Below are 16,363 nucleotides of genomic sequence, written 5' to 3' on the forward strand. Positions count from 1 at the left end.
GATCCCTGCCCTATAACATTTCAGACAGGTGACTGGCAAGACTCTTCTTAAAAACCTCCAGTGATGGAGCAACCACAACTTCTGGTGGCAAGCTGTTCCACTGATTTAATTGTTCTAACTCTCAGGAAATTTCTCCTCAGTTCTAGGTTGCTTCTCTCTTTGATTAGTTTCCATCCGTTGTTTTTTGTCCCGCCTTCAGGTGCTTTGAGAAATAAGCTGACCCCTTCTTCTCTTTAGTTCTAGGTGAAGAGACTGGACAGCCTTTTGTCTGAAATGGTATAGGGTTTGCTGCCTGAGCAGGGGGTTGGACTAGATGACCTCCAAGGTCCCTTCCAACTTTACTATTATGACTATGATTAGGTGGCTTTTCTCCTTGATTAGTTAACTAATCAAGCTAATTAATTAATTAGCTCAAGTTGGGCCTCTCAACCTTTGTGATTCTGTGATCCTCAGAATCCTGTTCGTCAAGAGCCTACTACGGTCTCTTCATTCCAGGCTGGGGAGGTGTGTGTATATCACAACCCTACAGAGGAATCTGTTGAAGCCTCACTTCTAAAACTGCCCAGCCTCCTGAACGTGCCAAAGCAAACCAGTTTCCAAACCAGTTTGACTGCTAAGACTTTTCCCAAGGAATCCAGAGCATTCTGGCCTGGCGCCTACCCCTCTAATAATGCAGCCTAGGATCGCGTTGGCCTTTTGGGCTGCTGCCGCACAATGCTGGCTCATGTTTAAATGATTGTCCACTAGGGCTCCAAGGCCCCTCTCACAATTACTGGTGATTGGGAAGGCCACACGCCCAGGCCGCCTGTTTGATAGTATTCTGTTTGCAGCCACGATCTTCTAAGCTCCTTCTGTGCTAACTATAGACAGCAGAGTTACAGCAAGGATTCTCTGCCAATTTTCAGCTGGCGTGAGAGAGCTTTTTGGAAACAGCCATCTCCTGTGGACGCTTGAATCTAGATTCTTGCATGGAGCAAAAAGCTGGACTTGGTGATCAGAGGTCCCTCCGAGTTCTAGAATTGCAGAGCCCATCCCAAGGTCCTGAAGGTCTTGGAAGCTGATCAAAGAGAGAAGGAGCCTGGAATTGAGGAGAAACTTCCTGACAGGGAGGACAATCAACCAGTGGAACAGCTTGCCACCAGAAATCGTGGGCGCTCCATCACTGGAGTTTTTTAAGAGACTGGACATTGACCTGCCTGAGACGGTATATGTTCTCCTTCTTGAGCAGAGGGCTGGACTAGAAGACCTCCAAGGTCCCTTCCAGCTCTATTCTATTCTATTCTATTCTATTCTATTCTATTCTATTCTATTCTATTCTGTTCTGTTCTGTTCTGTTCTGTTCTGTTATATTCCTATTCTATTGTATATTTTACATTCTATTCTATTCTATTCTATTCTATTCTATTCTATTCTATTCTGTTCTGTTCTGTTCTGTTCTGTTCTGTTCTGTTCTGTTATATTCCTATTCTATTGAATATTTTACACATTCTATTCTATTCTATTCTATTCTATTCTATTCTATTCTATTCTATTCTACTCTGTTCTGTTATATTCCTATTCTATTGTATATTTCACATTCTATTCTATTCTATTCTATTCTATTCTATTCTATTCTATTCTATTCTATTCTATTCTATTCTATTCTATTCTATTCTATTCTATTATTATTCTATTCCTTTAGCCTGTTGGTTTTGCCCACCATAGAAGTGTCCACAGAGTTTCACAGAAATCCATTTTTAAAATCTATTATGCACAACTTTTAGGCTCAGCTTTACTTCCCCTTTAAATCAACAATTCCACCATTGCACAATCACTTTCTCCAATACTTTCCCGAGCCAAGATCATGTTGACCCCTTGTACTGTCTTCTACTTTTGGAAAGAGAAAGTTTCAGCAAGACGAATTGGGAATTTTCTAGAAGAACTGCAATTTTTTCTCCTCAAAGTCATAAGGTGGTCCTCTGTCTCTGTGACCTCTTGCCCCTTTGAACCGATCTGCACTTTGCTTTTGGAAACCATCGTCCACAGCTTCTCCCCCCACAACGTTTCTTCCTCCATTTATCTTTTTCAAAATGTAATACAGGCGGCCCTCGACTTACGATCACAACTGCGGCCCAAAATTCCTTTCTTAAGTGGGTTTTGCCCCATTTTACGACCTTTCTTGACTCTGTTGTTAAGTGGATCACTGCGGCTGATATGTTTAGCAACCCGGCTGTTAAATGAATCTGGCTTGCCCTCTGATTTTGCTTGTCCGAAGGTCACAAAAGGGGAACCACGTGACCCCGGGACGCTGCGACAGTCATAAATATGATTCAGTTGCCAAGCGTCTGAATTTTGATCATGTGACCCTGGGATGCTGCAAAGGTTGCAACTGTGAAAAACGGCCATAAGCCTTTTTTTCAGTGCCCTTGTAACTTTGAACAGTCACTAAATGAGCTGCTGTAAGTGGAGGACTATCTGTACCTTTCCAAGATGCAATCAGTGGCAAATTGGCCACAAGTGAGTTGGCCGTGGCTGATTGTCTGTGGTGAGTTGGCCGTGGCGAGTTGTCCTAGACCAGAGGTAGGCAACCTTGGCTCTTTTTATGACTCGTGGACTTCAACTCCCAGAATTCCTGAGCCAGCACGGCTCAGCTTGGAAACCTCTCCCTTTCCCCTCAGCATGGCTGGCTCAGGAATACTGGGAGTTGAAGTCCACGAGTCATAAAAGAGCCAAGGTTGCCTACCCCTGGCCCAGGGTGATGTTTCCTCCTAGAACAGGGGTAGGCAACCTCGGCTCTTTTATGACTGGTGGACTTCAACTCCCAGAATTCCTGAGCCAGCATGGGGGAACTATGGCTCCTTCATGACTTGGGGACTTCAACTCCCAGAATTCCTGAGCCACCATGGCTCAGCTTGGAAACCTCTCCCTTTCCCCTCAGCATGGCTGGGTCAGGAATTCTGGGAGTTGAAGTCCACGAGTCATAAAGGAGCCAAGGTTGCCTACCCCTGTGGACCTAGATCCCTTGCAGGGATCTCCAAGCGATGCCCTTTCCTCGGCCATGAACGGCCTTTCACGCAGACCGCCACTGTGCAGGCAGGGCCTCACTCCCCTCCCCCCCAGCTGACTTACCTGCCGCCAACCTGCCGATCGGTGGATGCAAAGGCCTGCCAGTAGAGTGGAAGAACTGGTCCTCTCGGAGAAGAGCCAGGCCTGCAAAAGCCAGAATCAGCTTTGCTCCGGAATCCTTGGAATTCCACAAGCCCAACAGCTCCAAGCCCGTCTGTCTTTAAAGCCAAGCTGAAGTCACGCCAAGCTGTGAGGATCTGAATAAATGTTTTCAAAGAGTCTTTGTTTAAAAGATCATCGGGAAGATGCTCTGCAAAACAAGGCACCCCAGCTGAACCCTAACCCTTTACGGGTAGTTCCTGACTTGTAAAAGTTCATTTAGTGACTATTCGAGGTTACAAAGTGACCGTTTCTCACGACCGTTGCGGCCTCCCCGGGGTCACGCGATCAAAATTCAGACACTTGGCAACCGACTCGCATTTATGACAGTCGCAGTGTCCTGGGATCACGTGATCCCCTTTTGTGACCTTTGGACAAGCAAAGTCAATGGGGAAGTTTCACTAAACAACCATGTTATTAATTTTAACCACGGCAACGATTCACTGAACAACGGTGACGAGAAAGGTCATAAAATGGGGCAAAACTCACTTAACTCTCACTTAGCAACATCAGTTTTGGGCTCAGCTGGGCTGCTAAGTTGAGGACTACCTGTATTCATACACATCATTCTTTGCTGTTTTTAAGAAAAGGAGCTCAGCGTTCTCTAATGCATTTAAAAAATAGACTGCCTTTAATTATGGTCTCGTACATAATGTTTTGGCTATATTATTACCAGCCCGAGTTACTGGCTGAGGATGATGGTAATTGAATCCAGAGAGTAGCAGGTTAGGGAAGAATGGGGCATTGTGTCAGTTTAAACCAGCGTGCCTGGCTTAGGAATTCTGGGGGTTGAAGTCCACAAGTCATCAAAGGGCCAAGTTTGAAGATCCCTGGTTTAAAACCATGAAAGTTTGCTCAGGAATGACAGCCAACGCACTGGGGGTTTAAACAATGCACTAAGCTATTATGTCCTTGTTTGATTTTGGATTAATGTGCTGGTTGAAGCAGTCACGCTAGCTCAGACATGTCAAACACAAGGCCCAGGGGCCAGATTCGGCCCGCGAAGTGGTTTCATGTGGCCTATGAAGCCATCCTGGAAACCGTGAGGGAACGGCCCCCACTGCCTTGGCCCTGGCCCAGAGACCCTCCTCCTGCCAGAGACCCCCAGATCTGTCCCACTCCTCCCCAGGCCTCCATAGGCACCCTTGATGCGAACCATGTAGAGCTGACCATGCCCACCCAGTAGGCCATACGCACTCTAGCCACGCCCACCCAGTAGGCCACGCCCACCCAGGCCACACCCACCCAGGCCATATCCACCAGGCCCCCTGAGGGCAACTGCAATGGGGGCCCTCAAATGAAATATTTGACACCCCTGTGCTAGCTTGTAAATTGTGGCGTGGTTTAAATACGAAACAGCAATAATATGCAAACCTAGTCAATTATAACATCTTCAGGAAGCCATGGTTAAATAAACCATGGCTACACAATCCATGCTTCTACTGTCAGACTTAACTGCAGTCTTGATTAATTAAATTTATTTGCCATCCATCTCACTGATAAAGCAACTCTGGGGCGGCTTACAAAATGGGTTTCAAACATGGTATTTGGGAAGTCTTACCTGAAGATGTTGAGAGCTGAACCTAAAGCCTCCTATGCATGTAGTCCTCAACTTACGACAGTTCATTTAGGGACCGTTCAGTTACAACGGCACTGGAAAAAAACAGCTTAGGACCATTTTTTAGAATTACAACCTTTTAGGCTCTGCAAAGGAAGGCAAATGAAGGCAAATGTCTGCAAGGAGTATAAATCTTTGCATTCCCTCCCACCATCCAGTCAGAGCTGAAGAAGCTTCTTGGAGGAGAAGGGAAAAGTCTTCAAAGGAAAAACAAAGGAAGTCCAGTTGCCTGGTGGAAAAAGCACCTTTGGGTCATTTCTCCATTTTGTCCACCAGAGGGCGCTCTTGCCCCTTCTTCCTTCTGGGACCGCTGTTAAAAAGCTGCTGAGCTTCAGCAGGGAACAAAGAGTCCTCAATTTACAGCACTTCGTTTAGTGACTGTCCGAAGTTACAACGGCCCTGAAAAAAAGTGACTGACGACCCTTTTTTCATTACAACTTTTGCAGCATCCCCAGGGCCACCTGGTCAAAATTCAGAAGCTTGGCAACTGGTTCCTATTTATGACGGCTGCGGCGTCTCCCGGGGTCCCGCGATCCCCCTTTTGCAACTTCTTCTCTGCGGCAGCCCTTCAAAGACTGGAATGCTGCTCTCGTGTCCACCCTGGTCCTTCTTTTCCCTAAACTGGCCATCCCCAATTCCTGCAAGCGTAGAACAACAGGCTTCTCTCCTTGATTAGTTTCCATCCGTTGTTTCTTGTCCTGCCTTCAGGTGCTTTGAGGAATAAGCTGACCCCTTCTTCTTCGTGGCAACCCCTCAAATATTGGAACTCAGCTATCATGTCAGGCCACCCCCCAAACCTAAGCATGCATCCATCCTTCAGTAGGGTTACAACACCCGTTCTTTCCTTACTCCAATATCTCCGTTGTCCCTCTCTGTAGATTTATTTTATTTTATTTTTATTTTAATTCCATTTATATCCCGCCCTTCTCTGAAGACTCAGGGCGGCTTACAAACTTAGCAAAGACAAGTTTCCCAACTGGCTCTTTCCTTGCAAGCCCCCAGGCTGACCCCGCCATTTTGCCCCCTGTCCAAGGTTTCTCTCGGTGAGCACAAAATGATAACGGCCTCCTCAAGTCTCTCACAGAACATTGCCGTTTGCTACGGTACAGAATAGCAGAGTTGGACGGGACCTCGGAGGTCTTCTAGTCCAACCCCCGACTCAAGCAAGAGACCATTTCAGACAAGTGGCTGTCCAGTCTCTTCTTCAAAGCCTCCAGTGATGGAGCACCCACAACTTCTGGAGGCAGATTGTTCCGCTGGTTAATTGTCCTCACTCTTAGGAAGTTTTTCCTTAATTCCAGGATGCTTCTCTCCTTGATTAGTTTCCATATATTGATTCTTGTCCTGCCTTCTGGTGCTTTGGAGAATAGGTTGACACCCCCCCCTCTTCTTTGTGGCAGCCCCCCAAATACTGGAATACTGTGATCATGTCACCCTTAGTCCTTCTTTTCTCTAAACTGGACTCTTCCCTTGCTTGGACTGAAGCTCCAGGGCTTCCGGTGTCAGCTACTGAGCAAACACTTCCCCCAAAGCCCCAGCTGCTCTTCCAGGGGTCTTCAAACTTGGCCCTTCATGACTCGTGGACTTCAACTCCCAGAATTCCTGAGCCGGCGTGGCTCAGCTTGGAAACCTCTCCCTTTCCCCTCAGCATGGTTAGCTCAGGAATTCTGGGAGTTGAAGTCCACAAGTCATAAAAGGGCCAAGTTTGAAGACCCCTGGTTTAGAGTATAGGCCAGGGGTAGGCAACCTTGGCTCTTTTATGACTCATGGACTTCAACTCCCAGAATTCCTCAGCCAGCGTGGGGGAAATATGGCCCCTTCATGACTTGTGAACTTCAACTCCTAGAATTCCTCAGCCAGCATGAGGGAAAATTGGCCCCTTCATGACTCGTGGACTTCAACTCCCAGAATTCCTGAGCCAGCATGAGGGAAATATGGCCCCTTCATGACTCATGGACTTCAACTCCCCCAATTCCTGAGCCAGCATGAGGGAAATATGGCCCCTTCATGACTCATGGACTTCAACTCCCAGAATTCCTGAGCCAGCGGGAGGGAAAATTGGCCCCTTCATGACTCGTGGACTTCAACTCCCAGAATTCCTGAGCCAGCATGAGGGAAATTTGTCCCCTTCATGACTCGTGGACTTCAACTCCCAGAATTCCTGAGCCAGCATGAGGGAAATATGGCCCCTTCATGACTCATGGACTTCAACTCCCAGAGTTCCTGAGCCAGCCTGGCTCAGCTCTCTCTTTCCCCTCAGCGTGGCTGGCCCAGGAATTCTGGGAGTTGAAGCCCACGAGTCCTAAAAGAGCCAAGGTGGCCCACCCCTGGGTCACTAGCCAAAGCCAAATCCTGCAGCCCTTCTTCCTATGTTTTAGTCTCCAGGCTTTGGATCATCTGAATTGCTCTTCTCTGCATATGCCTAATAAGCATATGCCTAATAAGCAGGCATATACATAGAATGAAGGCTACTGCTAAGCTTGTAAGCCGCCCTGAGTCTTCGGAGAAGGGCGGGATATAAATGGAATAAAAATAAAAATAAATAAATAAAAGGTCCCCCATCTTCTCCCCCCTCCCCCCCCCGGCGATGCCCATCTCAGCTTTCCCCCCCCTCCCGCCCTGCTGGGCTCACGTGCCCCGAGGCGGCTCCACCTGGGCTCTCGAGCCACGCGGGGCGGGGCCGGCTCCGCCCTCGCTGGCCGGAGGCTCCTCCCCCCGGCATAAAAAGGCCGGCCGGCTGCGCGCGGGCAGCCAGATGCGCCGGGCAGCAGGTGGCGCTTCCAGGTGAGTTTCTCCTCCGCTCCGCTCCGCTCCGCTCCGCTCGCCGGCCGCTCCATCTGATTTAGGCGATGCTGGTGCACCTCAAGACGGCTTTCCGACAAGCCGGGAAGATGCGCGAGGGGATCTTGCCCAAACTGAAAGCCAACGTCCTGGTCACCGGGGCGGAGAAAGTGGGGAAATCGGGTAAGTGTCGGCCGCCAAGGGCGCCGGAGCTGCCCCCGGGGGACGTTCAGGGGCAGCTGCTTTCCGCCGGGCGCTTCGAGACCTACAACCCCTATCATCCCCAGCCGGCGTGGAAATGCGACTGGACCGCATTTCTTGCATTGGCCGGGGATGGCCGTCCCGACCCTTCAGTCAGAGTAGAGCTGGCAAGGGACCTTGGAGGTCTTCTAGTCCACCCCACCCCACCCCCGCTCAAGCAGGAGAGAGAGCGTCCTAGAGACCATTTCGGACAAGTCCTTTCTTAAAATGGGACAGGGGACTTGCAACTCCTGGTGGCCAGCTGTTCCACTGGTTAATTGTCCTCACTGTTAGGAAGTTTCTCCTTCATTTCCAGGTTGCTTCTCTCCTGGATGAGTTTCCATCCGTTGCTTCTTCTTCTCCTGCCTTCTGGTGCTTTGGAGAAGAGCTTGACCCCCCCTTTCTTCTTTGGGGCAGCCCCTCAAATACTGGAAGAGTTGCTATCATGTCACCTACTGGTCCTTTTTTTTCTTCTTCTTCCTAGACTGGCCATACCTAATTCTTGCAACCGTTCTTCATATATAAAGGTAAAGGTTCTTTACCTTTATATATGAAGGTTCTTCATATATAAAGGTAAAGGTTCCCCCGCACATGCGTGCTAGTCGTTTTCGTCTCTAGGGGCCGGTGCTCATCTCCGTTTCAAAGCCAAAGAGCCAGCGCTTGTCCGAGGACGTCTCCGTGGTCATGTGGCTGGCATGACTAGATGCCAAAGGCGCACAGAACGCTGTTACCTTCCCACCGGAGTGGTCCCTATTTTTCTACTTGCATTTTTATGTGCTTTCGAACTGCTAGGTTGGCAGAAGCTGGGACGAGTAACAGGCGCTCACTCTGTTACGCGGCACTCGGGATTCGACCCGCCAAACTGCTGACCTTCTGATCGACAAGCTCAGTGTCCTAACCCACTGAGCCACCGCGTCCCTTTCTTCATATATAGTTTGCAATAAAGGCGACTATTTGTAGCTCGGGTGTAGGATGAGGATGTAAACAGAATAGCAGATCAGACACCCTCTAAACTGCTGAAGATGTTACCCAGCCTGGGAACGAAATGTTCAGAAAGCAGCCCACAAGCTCGGAGAACAAGCCTTCACCCTCATATATGTCTTTGTCTCTGGGCCATTAATCATCCTAGTTGCTCTTCTCTGCACTTTTTTTTTCAAAGCCTCAACATCTTTTTTTGTAATGTGACCAAACTGGGTGCAGGATTCCAGGTGTGGCCTTACTAAGGCTTTATAAAGCGGTACTTAACACTTCGGGCAATAGAAGAAGGGGACGACAGAGAATGAGGTGGCTGGATGGAGTCACTGAAGCAGTAGGCGTGAGCCTAAATGGACTCCAGAAGATGGTAGAGGACAGGAAGGCCTGGAGGAACGTCCATGGGGTCACGTGGGGTCGGACACGACTTCGCAACTAACAACAACAGGGTGGAATCGAGGCCTTTGAACTGTGGTGCTGGAGAAGACTCCTGCGAGTCCCTTGGACTGCAAGGCCATCAAACCGGTCAATACTAGAGGAGATCCACCCTGACTGCTCTTTAGAAGGCCAGATCCTGAAGTGGAAACTCAAAGACTTTGGCCATCTAACGAGAAGGAAGGACTCACTGGAGAAGAGCCTCATGCTGGGAAAGGTTGAGGGCAAGAGAAGAAGGGGACGACAGAGAAGGAGGTGGCTGGATGGAGTCACTGAAGCAGGAGGCGTGAGCCTAAATGGACTCCAGAAGATGGTAGAGGACAGGAAGGCCTAGAGAAAGGTTGTTCATGGAGTCGTGATGGGTCGGACATGACTTCGCAGCTAACAACAACAACAACTTAACACTTCACCTGATTTTGATTCTATCCCTCTGTTTATACAACCAAGGATTGGTTCTATAAACCCTGACTTGGGGGCCAGCGCTTGACCAGCCAGCCCCCCACCCAGATGGCTAACTCTGAGTCAGCTTTTGTCTCGCTTTCCTGCCTACCTTGCAAGGTTGTGGTATGTGGGGGCAAAACCAGAATAAAGGCTGTCCCAGATGCCTCATTCGAGTCCCTTGGAATAAAGCTGAGAGGGGAGAAACGAGCAAGAATTTTGCCCATTAGAATAAGTCCTCGACTTACAACAGTTCATTTAGTGACCGTTCAAAGTTACAACAGCGCTGCAAAAAAAGTGAGTTACGACCATTTTCACTTACAATGGTCACCCGATCAAAATTCCGACGCTTGGCAACCAACTCATATTTACGACGGGGGCCATATGATCACCTTTTGGGACCTTCTGACGAGCAAAGTCAGTGGGGAAGCCGGATTGATTTAACAATCATATTAACAACCGCAGTGATTCGCTTAACAACTGTGGCAAGCAAGGTCATAGAATGGGGCAAAATTCACTTAACAAATGTCTCACTGAACCACAGGAATTTGGGGCTCAGTTATAGCCGTAAGTCAAAAACTTAACTGTATTCCATGAATGGTCAGTTTTTTTAAAAAAAGCTGCTTTTTTCCACTACTGTGGTCATTTGTGCAAGTGCCTGGAGACAGGGAGGTTTTTGGTTTTTCAGGAAAGCACCAGTTCCCTGGAAAATTGGTTCCATGTCAAAATCGGCCGCCAGGCGAGAGACTTGAGCTACATATTAGATTTCTCAGTTCTGGTCTCTCACCTATTCAAGGGTTACCTGGGTGATTTGTTTTAGGCAAAGTTCCCTAAGGGTAAGAGGTACAGTTTGCCTTGTAAGAGACCTACGGGGAATCGAACTAAATTAGGCTATGAAAGCCTTTTGAACCCCATGGTGATTAAAATGCTGGTTATGAGTCATTCTGCTGGGGCGTCCATGAATGGATGCCTCACTGCACTAAGAAAAAAAAAGATAAGCCCTATTTTTTTCATAAGGGACGCGGTGGCTCAGTGGGTTAGGACGCTGAGCTTGTCAGTCAGAAGATCGGCAGTTTGGCAGGTCGAATCCCGGGTGCCGCGTAGCAGAGTGAGCGCCTGTTGCTCGTCCCAGCTTCTGCCAACCTAGCAGTTTGAAAGCACGACAAAATGCAAGTAGAAAAATAGGGACCACTATGGTGGGAAGGTAATAGTGTTCTGTGCGCCTTTGGCGTCTAGCCATGCCGGCCACGTGACCACGGAGACATGATAGCAGCGTTCCAGTATCTGAGGGGCTGCCCTAAAGAAGAGGGAGTCAAGCTATTCTCCAAAGCACCTGAAAGGCAGGACAAGAAGCAACGGATGGAAACTGATCAAGGAGAGAAGCAACCTGGAATTAAGGAGAACACAGGAGGTGTTTAAGAAGAGACTAGATAGCCATGGTGGCTCAGGAATTCTGGGAGTTGAAGTCCACGAGTCCACAAATCATAAATAGAGCCAAGGTTGCCTACCTAGCTGCTTTAAGACTTGTGGACTTCAACTCCCAGAATTCCTCCGTCAGCACGGCTCAGCATGGAAACTTCTCCCTTTCCCCTCAGCGTGGCTGGCTCAGGAATTCTGGGAGCTGAAGTCCACGAGTCCTAAAAAAGCCGAGGTTGCCTACCACTGGGCTAGGTGAAGCTTCTCACAAGGCTCAGCTGGGCTTCCATCCCCCCCCTTCTTCCTTACAGTCTAATTATTCCCTCCCCCCTGCCTCCCCGTTGCTAATGTCAGGCTGTCACTCATGAAGCTTGGCTAGGAGAAATGCAGCCATGACACCAGCTTTCTCTTTCGTTCCAGCTTTAACCGTCCGGTTTCTGACCCGGAGGTTCATTGGTGAATATGGGAATATCGGTAAGTGTGTCTCTTCTTTCCTGTGGCACCTCTCCATTCTTTCTCATTTTCTTCTCTTCTTCCTCTGCTGCCCTTCCTCCCTTCGTCACACGCTATTTTTGTTTCTTACCTCCAGAATCCATTTATAATCATAACACGAAGGTGGCCGGGCAGAGAGCTTCATTTAGTATCTGGGACTCGGCCTGCCCACAGGTAAGCGTCATTTCCCCATTTGCAGATGATGTGCACACACATGCGTGCAGACATACAAAACACAAACACGTCTGGCAATCCTGCGCACAATCCACAGGGCAGCCCCATTCTCGGTTATGTTAGATCCTGAACGCTCATAGTTGGGATGGGGCAATTGTGAGTCCCACCCCTTCACTCTTTAGAGGAATCCCGATCGAAGCATGGCAGATAGCTGGAGAACCTCTGTCAGCCAGACAAGCCAGGAAGTTTGTGGAGAGACCGTTTGGCAGAGTTTATTTCTCAGCAGATACATGAATAGCTAATATCACGTAGTTGAAATGGTCTCTGTGCCGCAGCCAAGTCCATTCACGGGCAATATTTTACCCTCTGGTGCAATTTATCTCCTTGCTTTGCTTCTGTTCACTCTGAACAAATTGTACCTTCAGTTCCTATACAGGTAGTCCTCGACATAGGTCAGTTCATTTAGTGCAGGGGTCTTCAAACTCGGCCCTTTTATGACTCATGGACTTCAACTCCCAGAATTTCTCAGCCAGGCATGACCGTTCAAAGTTGCGACATCACTGGAAAAAAGATGACACTGACCACCATCATCCCGGTCACATGACTGAAATTCGGATGCTCGGAAACTGACTCATATTTATGGGGTGGGGGTGGGGGTGTCACGTAATCACATTTGTGACCTCCTAACAAGCAAAGTCAGTGGGGAACCGAGGCTCACCTAAGATCTGTGTTACTAACTCAACAATTGCAACGATTCACTTAACAACTGTGGCAAAAAAGGTCGTAAAATGGGAGCAAAACTCACTCAACAAATGTCTCACTTAGCAACATGCATTTTGGGCTCAATTGTGGTTGTATGTTGAGGACTACCTGTATTCTCAAAAGCCCCTACAGTTAGTCCTTGACTTATCACCACAACGGGGCCCAACATTTATATTAAGCTCTCTCTAAGCAGTTTACAGAGTCAGCATATTGCCCCCACCCCCACCCCAAACAATCCGGCTCCTCATTTTATTGACCTTGGAAGGATGGAAGGCTGAGTCAACCTTGAGCTGGTCAGGATCGAACTCCTGGCAGAGGACAGAGTTTAGCCTGCAATGTTGTATTTCACCACCATGGCGATAGAATATGGAATATGGAATATAGAATATAGAACAGAATAGAGAATGGGAATACAATAGAACAGAATAGAATAGAAAAAAGGAATAGAATAGAAATAGAATAGAACAGAATAGAATAGAATAGAATAGAATAGAATAGAATAGAATAGAATAGAATAGAATAGAATAGAATAGAATAGAATAGAAGAAATATGGAACGGAACAGAACAGAACAGAACAGAATAGAATAGAACAGAACAGAATAGAATAGAATAGAATAGAATAGAATAGAATAGAATAGAATAGAATAGAATAGAATAGAAGAAATATGGAACGGAACAGAACAGAACAGAATAGAATAGAACAGAACAGAATAGAATAGAATAGAATAGAATAGAATAGAATAGAATAGAATAGAATAGATGGTTATGGGAATGGAATGGAATGGAACGGAATAAAATAGAATAGAAAAAAGGAATAGAATAGAACAGAACAGAATTGAACAGAACAATAGAATAGAATAGAATAGAATAGAATAGAATAGAATAGAATAGAATAGAATAGAATAGAATAGAATAGAATAGAATAGAATAGAATAGAATAGAATAGAAGAAATATGGAATGGAACAGAACAGAATAGAATAGATGGTGATGGGAATGGAATGGAATGGAATGGAATAGAATAGAATAAGAGAGAATGGAATAGAATAGAATAGAATAGAATAGAATAGAATAGAATAGAATAGAATAGAATAGAATGGAATGGAATAGAATAGAATAGAATAGAATAGAATAGAATAGAATAGAAGAAATATGGAACGGAACAGAACAGAATAGAATAGATGGTGATGGGAATGGAATGGAATGGAATGGAATAGAATAGAATAAGAGAGAATGGAATAGAATAGAATAGAATAGAATAGAATAGAATAGAATAGAATAGAATAGAATAGAATAGAATAGAATAGAAGAAATATGGAATGGAACAGAACAGAATAGAATAGATGGTGATGGGAATGGAATGGAATGGAATGGAATAGAATAGAATAAGAGAGAATGGAATAGAATAGAATAGAATAGAATAGAATAGAATAGAATAGAATAGAATAGAATGGAATGGAATAGAATAGAATAGAATAGAATAGAATAGAATAGAAGAAATATGGAACGGAACAGAACAGAATAGAATAGATGGTGATGGGAATGGGAATGGAATGGAATGGAATGGAATAGAATAGAATAAGAGAGAATGGAATGGAATGGAATGGAATAGAATAGAATAGAATAGAATAGAATAGAATAGAATAGAATAGAATAGAATAGAATGGAATGGAATGGAATGGAATATATGGGATGGGATGGGATGGAACAGAACAGAATGGAATATAGCAATAATAGCAGCAACAACAGCACTTAGACTTATACACCACTTCACAGTGCTTTACCGCCCTTCCTAAGCAGTTTACAGAGTCAGCTTCTCCCCCCCCACCCCCAACAATCCGGGTCCTCATTTTACTGACCTGCTGTGCTGCCTTCTAACCACTGTGCCGTCACAGCTGACGAAGGGCTGCTGCTTTGCTTATCTCTCCTCTCTTCTCATCAGTTCCTCTTTGACTCTCTGTAGGTGGCCAACCTCCAGAGCTGCCTGAACGAGAAGCAGCTGCACTGGGCCGATGGCTTCATTATAGTCTACAGCATTTGCGACCGGGCCAGTTTCGCTTTTGCCCGTCATCAGCTCCACTGGCTCCGACGTTCCAAGAGGAGGAACGGGACGCGGAGGGCACCCATCGTTCTGGTGGGCAACAAACGAGATTTGCAGCACCAGCGGGCCGTCTCCAGCGAGGAAGGTCGGCTTTTGGCCCTGTCCACCAACTCCGGCTTTTTCGAAATTTCGACGGCCGAGACCTACCATGGGTCCCTGGTGGTCTTCAATGAACTTCTTAACATGGTTCAGGACTCAAAGAGCTCCACTAAGAAGACGGTGGGCATCCGGGAGATTGTCCGCAGCGTGTCGGCCATCTTTGGGCGAAGAAGGGCCGACTGAAGCTTGGCTGGGGAAAGCTAAGAGCGGGTGTTGAAACAGATGCCATGATGGGGGCTCTTGACCCGAACAGAGATTCCTTCTGGCGGAACATCAGATTTAAAAAAAAATTTACAGAAGGAATCAAGGAAACATGTACGTGATGTACTGGTTCTCGGCACAGCTTGAAATGTTCTTCCTGATTACCATGGGAGACAGTGAGAAATAGTAAATCTTTCTATCCTAGCAGCAATTCACAGGCTTCCATTTCTAAGACAGAGTTATCAGCACATATTGGTCAGACTTTGAATATGGAACAGGAAGAAACCTAGATGTGCTGGAGGATCAAGCAAAGATCCTTGCGCTTTAATAACCTGGCATCTGTACAGAATACCAGAATTTGAAGGGATCTTAAAGGTCTTCTAGCCCAACCACCTGCTCAGGCAGGAAAAACTACTATACTATTGCAGACAATCTCTTCTTAAAAACTTCCAGTCTTGGAGCACCCACAACTTCTGGAGGCAAGTCGTCCCACTGATTAATTGTTCTAAACTGTCAGGAAATTTCTCCTTAGTTCTAGGTTGCTTCTCTCCTTGATGAGTTTCTGTCCGTTGCTTCTTGTCCTGCCTTCAGGGGCTTTGGAGAATAGCTTGACTGCCTCTTCTTTGGGGCAGCCCCTGAGATATTTTAAGACTGCTATCATGTCCCCCCTCGTCCTTCTCTTCATTAAACTAGACATACCCTATTCCTGCAACCGTTCTGCATATTTTAGCCTCCACTCCCCTGATCATCTTTGTTGCTCTTCTCCGCACTTTCCAGAGTCTCAACATCTTTTTTTATAACATGCTGACCAAAACAGGATCCGGTATCCCAAGTGTGACCTTACGAAGGCATTGTAAAGTGGTATTAACACTTCACGTGATCTTGATTCTGTCCCTCTGTTAATGCAGCCTAGAACTGTGTTGGCTTTTTTGGCAGCTGCAGCACACGGCTGGCTCGTATCTAAGTGATTGTCTACTAGGACTCCGAGATCCCTCTCACAGTCACTACTATTGAGCAAGGTACCACCTATACTATACCTGTGCATTTGGGTTTTCTTGCCTAAGTGTAGAACCTTACTTTTTTCACCGCTGAATTTCATTTTGTTAGATAGCACCCAATGTTCAAGTCTGTCAAGATCCTCCTGTATCTTAAGCCTGTAGCTTCTGGAGTGTTGTGTATTCTTGCCAGCTTGGTGTCGTCTGCAAATTTGATGCGTTTCCCCTCCATCGCCTCAACACAAGCCTAGATCTTGCAGATCCAAGAATGTGGAAGGAGAGGCCCAATATTTCTCATCATTTTTATACACACAGAAATACAGATATTTATACATAGCACTTCCACTTTGCAGGCAAATGATTTTTTTTTCTTTTGGTAAATGGAGCAATTCCGTCTTTTTTCCCCTCCCCTCTCCTAAGCATGAAATAAATTTCT

The 16,363-nt window shown here is 46.6% G+C and overlaps 1 protein-coding gene across 1 annotated transcript; it reads left to right on the top strand.

Moving 5' to 3' along the window:
• Nucleotides 1-7,072: 7,072 nt before the first annotated feature.
• LOC308675589 (ras-related and estrogen-regulated growth inhibitor-like protein) lies at nt 7,073-15,332 on the top strand. The gene is made up of 4 exons (XM_081341029.1): nt 7,073-7,786; nt 11,525-11,578; nt 11,694-11,770; nt 14,495-15,332. The coding sequence occupies exons 1-4, from the start codon at nt 7,672-7,674 to the stop codon at nt 14,912-14,914; spliced, it is 666 nt and encodes a 221-aa protein (XP_081197155.1). The 5' UTR covers nt 7,073-7,671; the 3' UTR covers nt 14,915-15,332.
• Nucleotides 15,333-16,363: the final 1,031 nt, after the last annotated feature.

The sequence above is a fragment of the Vipera berus genome (assembly GCF_964194415.1).
Source record: "Vipera berus genome assembly, chromosome: 16".
NCBI classification, from domain to species: domain Eukaryota; kingdom Metazoa; phylum Chordata; class Lepidosauria; order Squamata; family Viperidae; genus Vipera; species Vipera berus.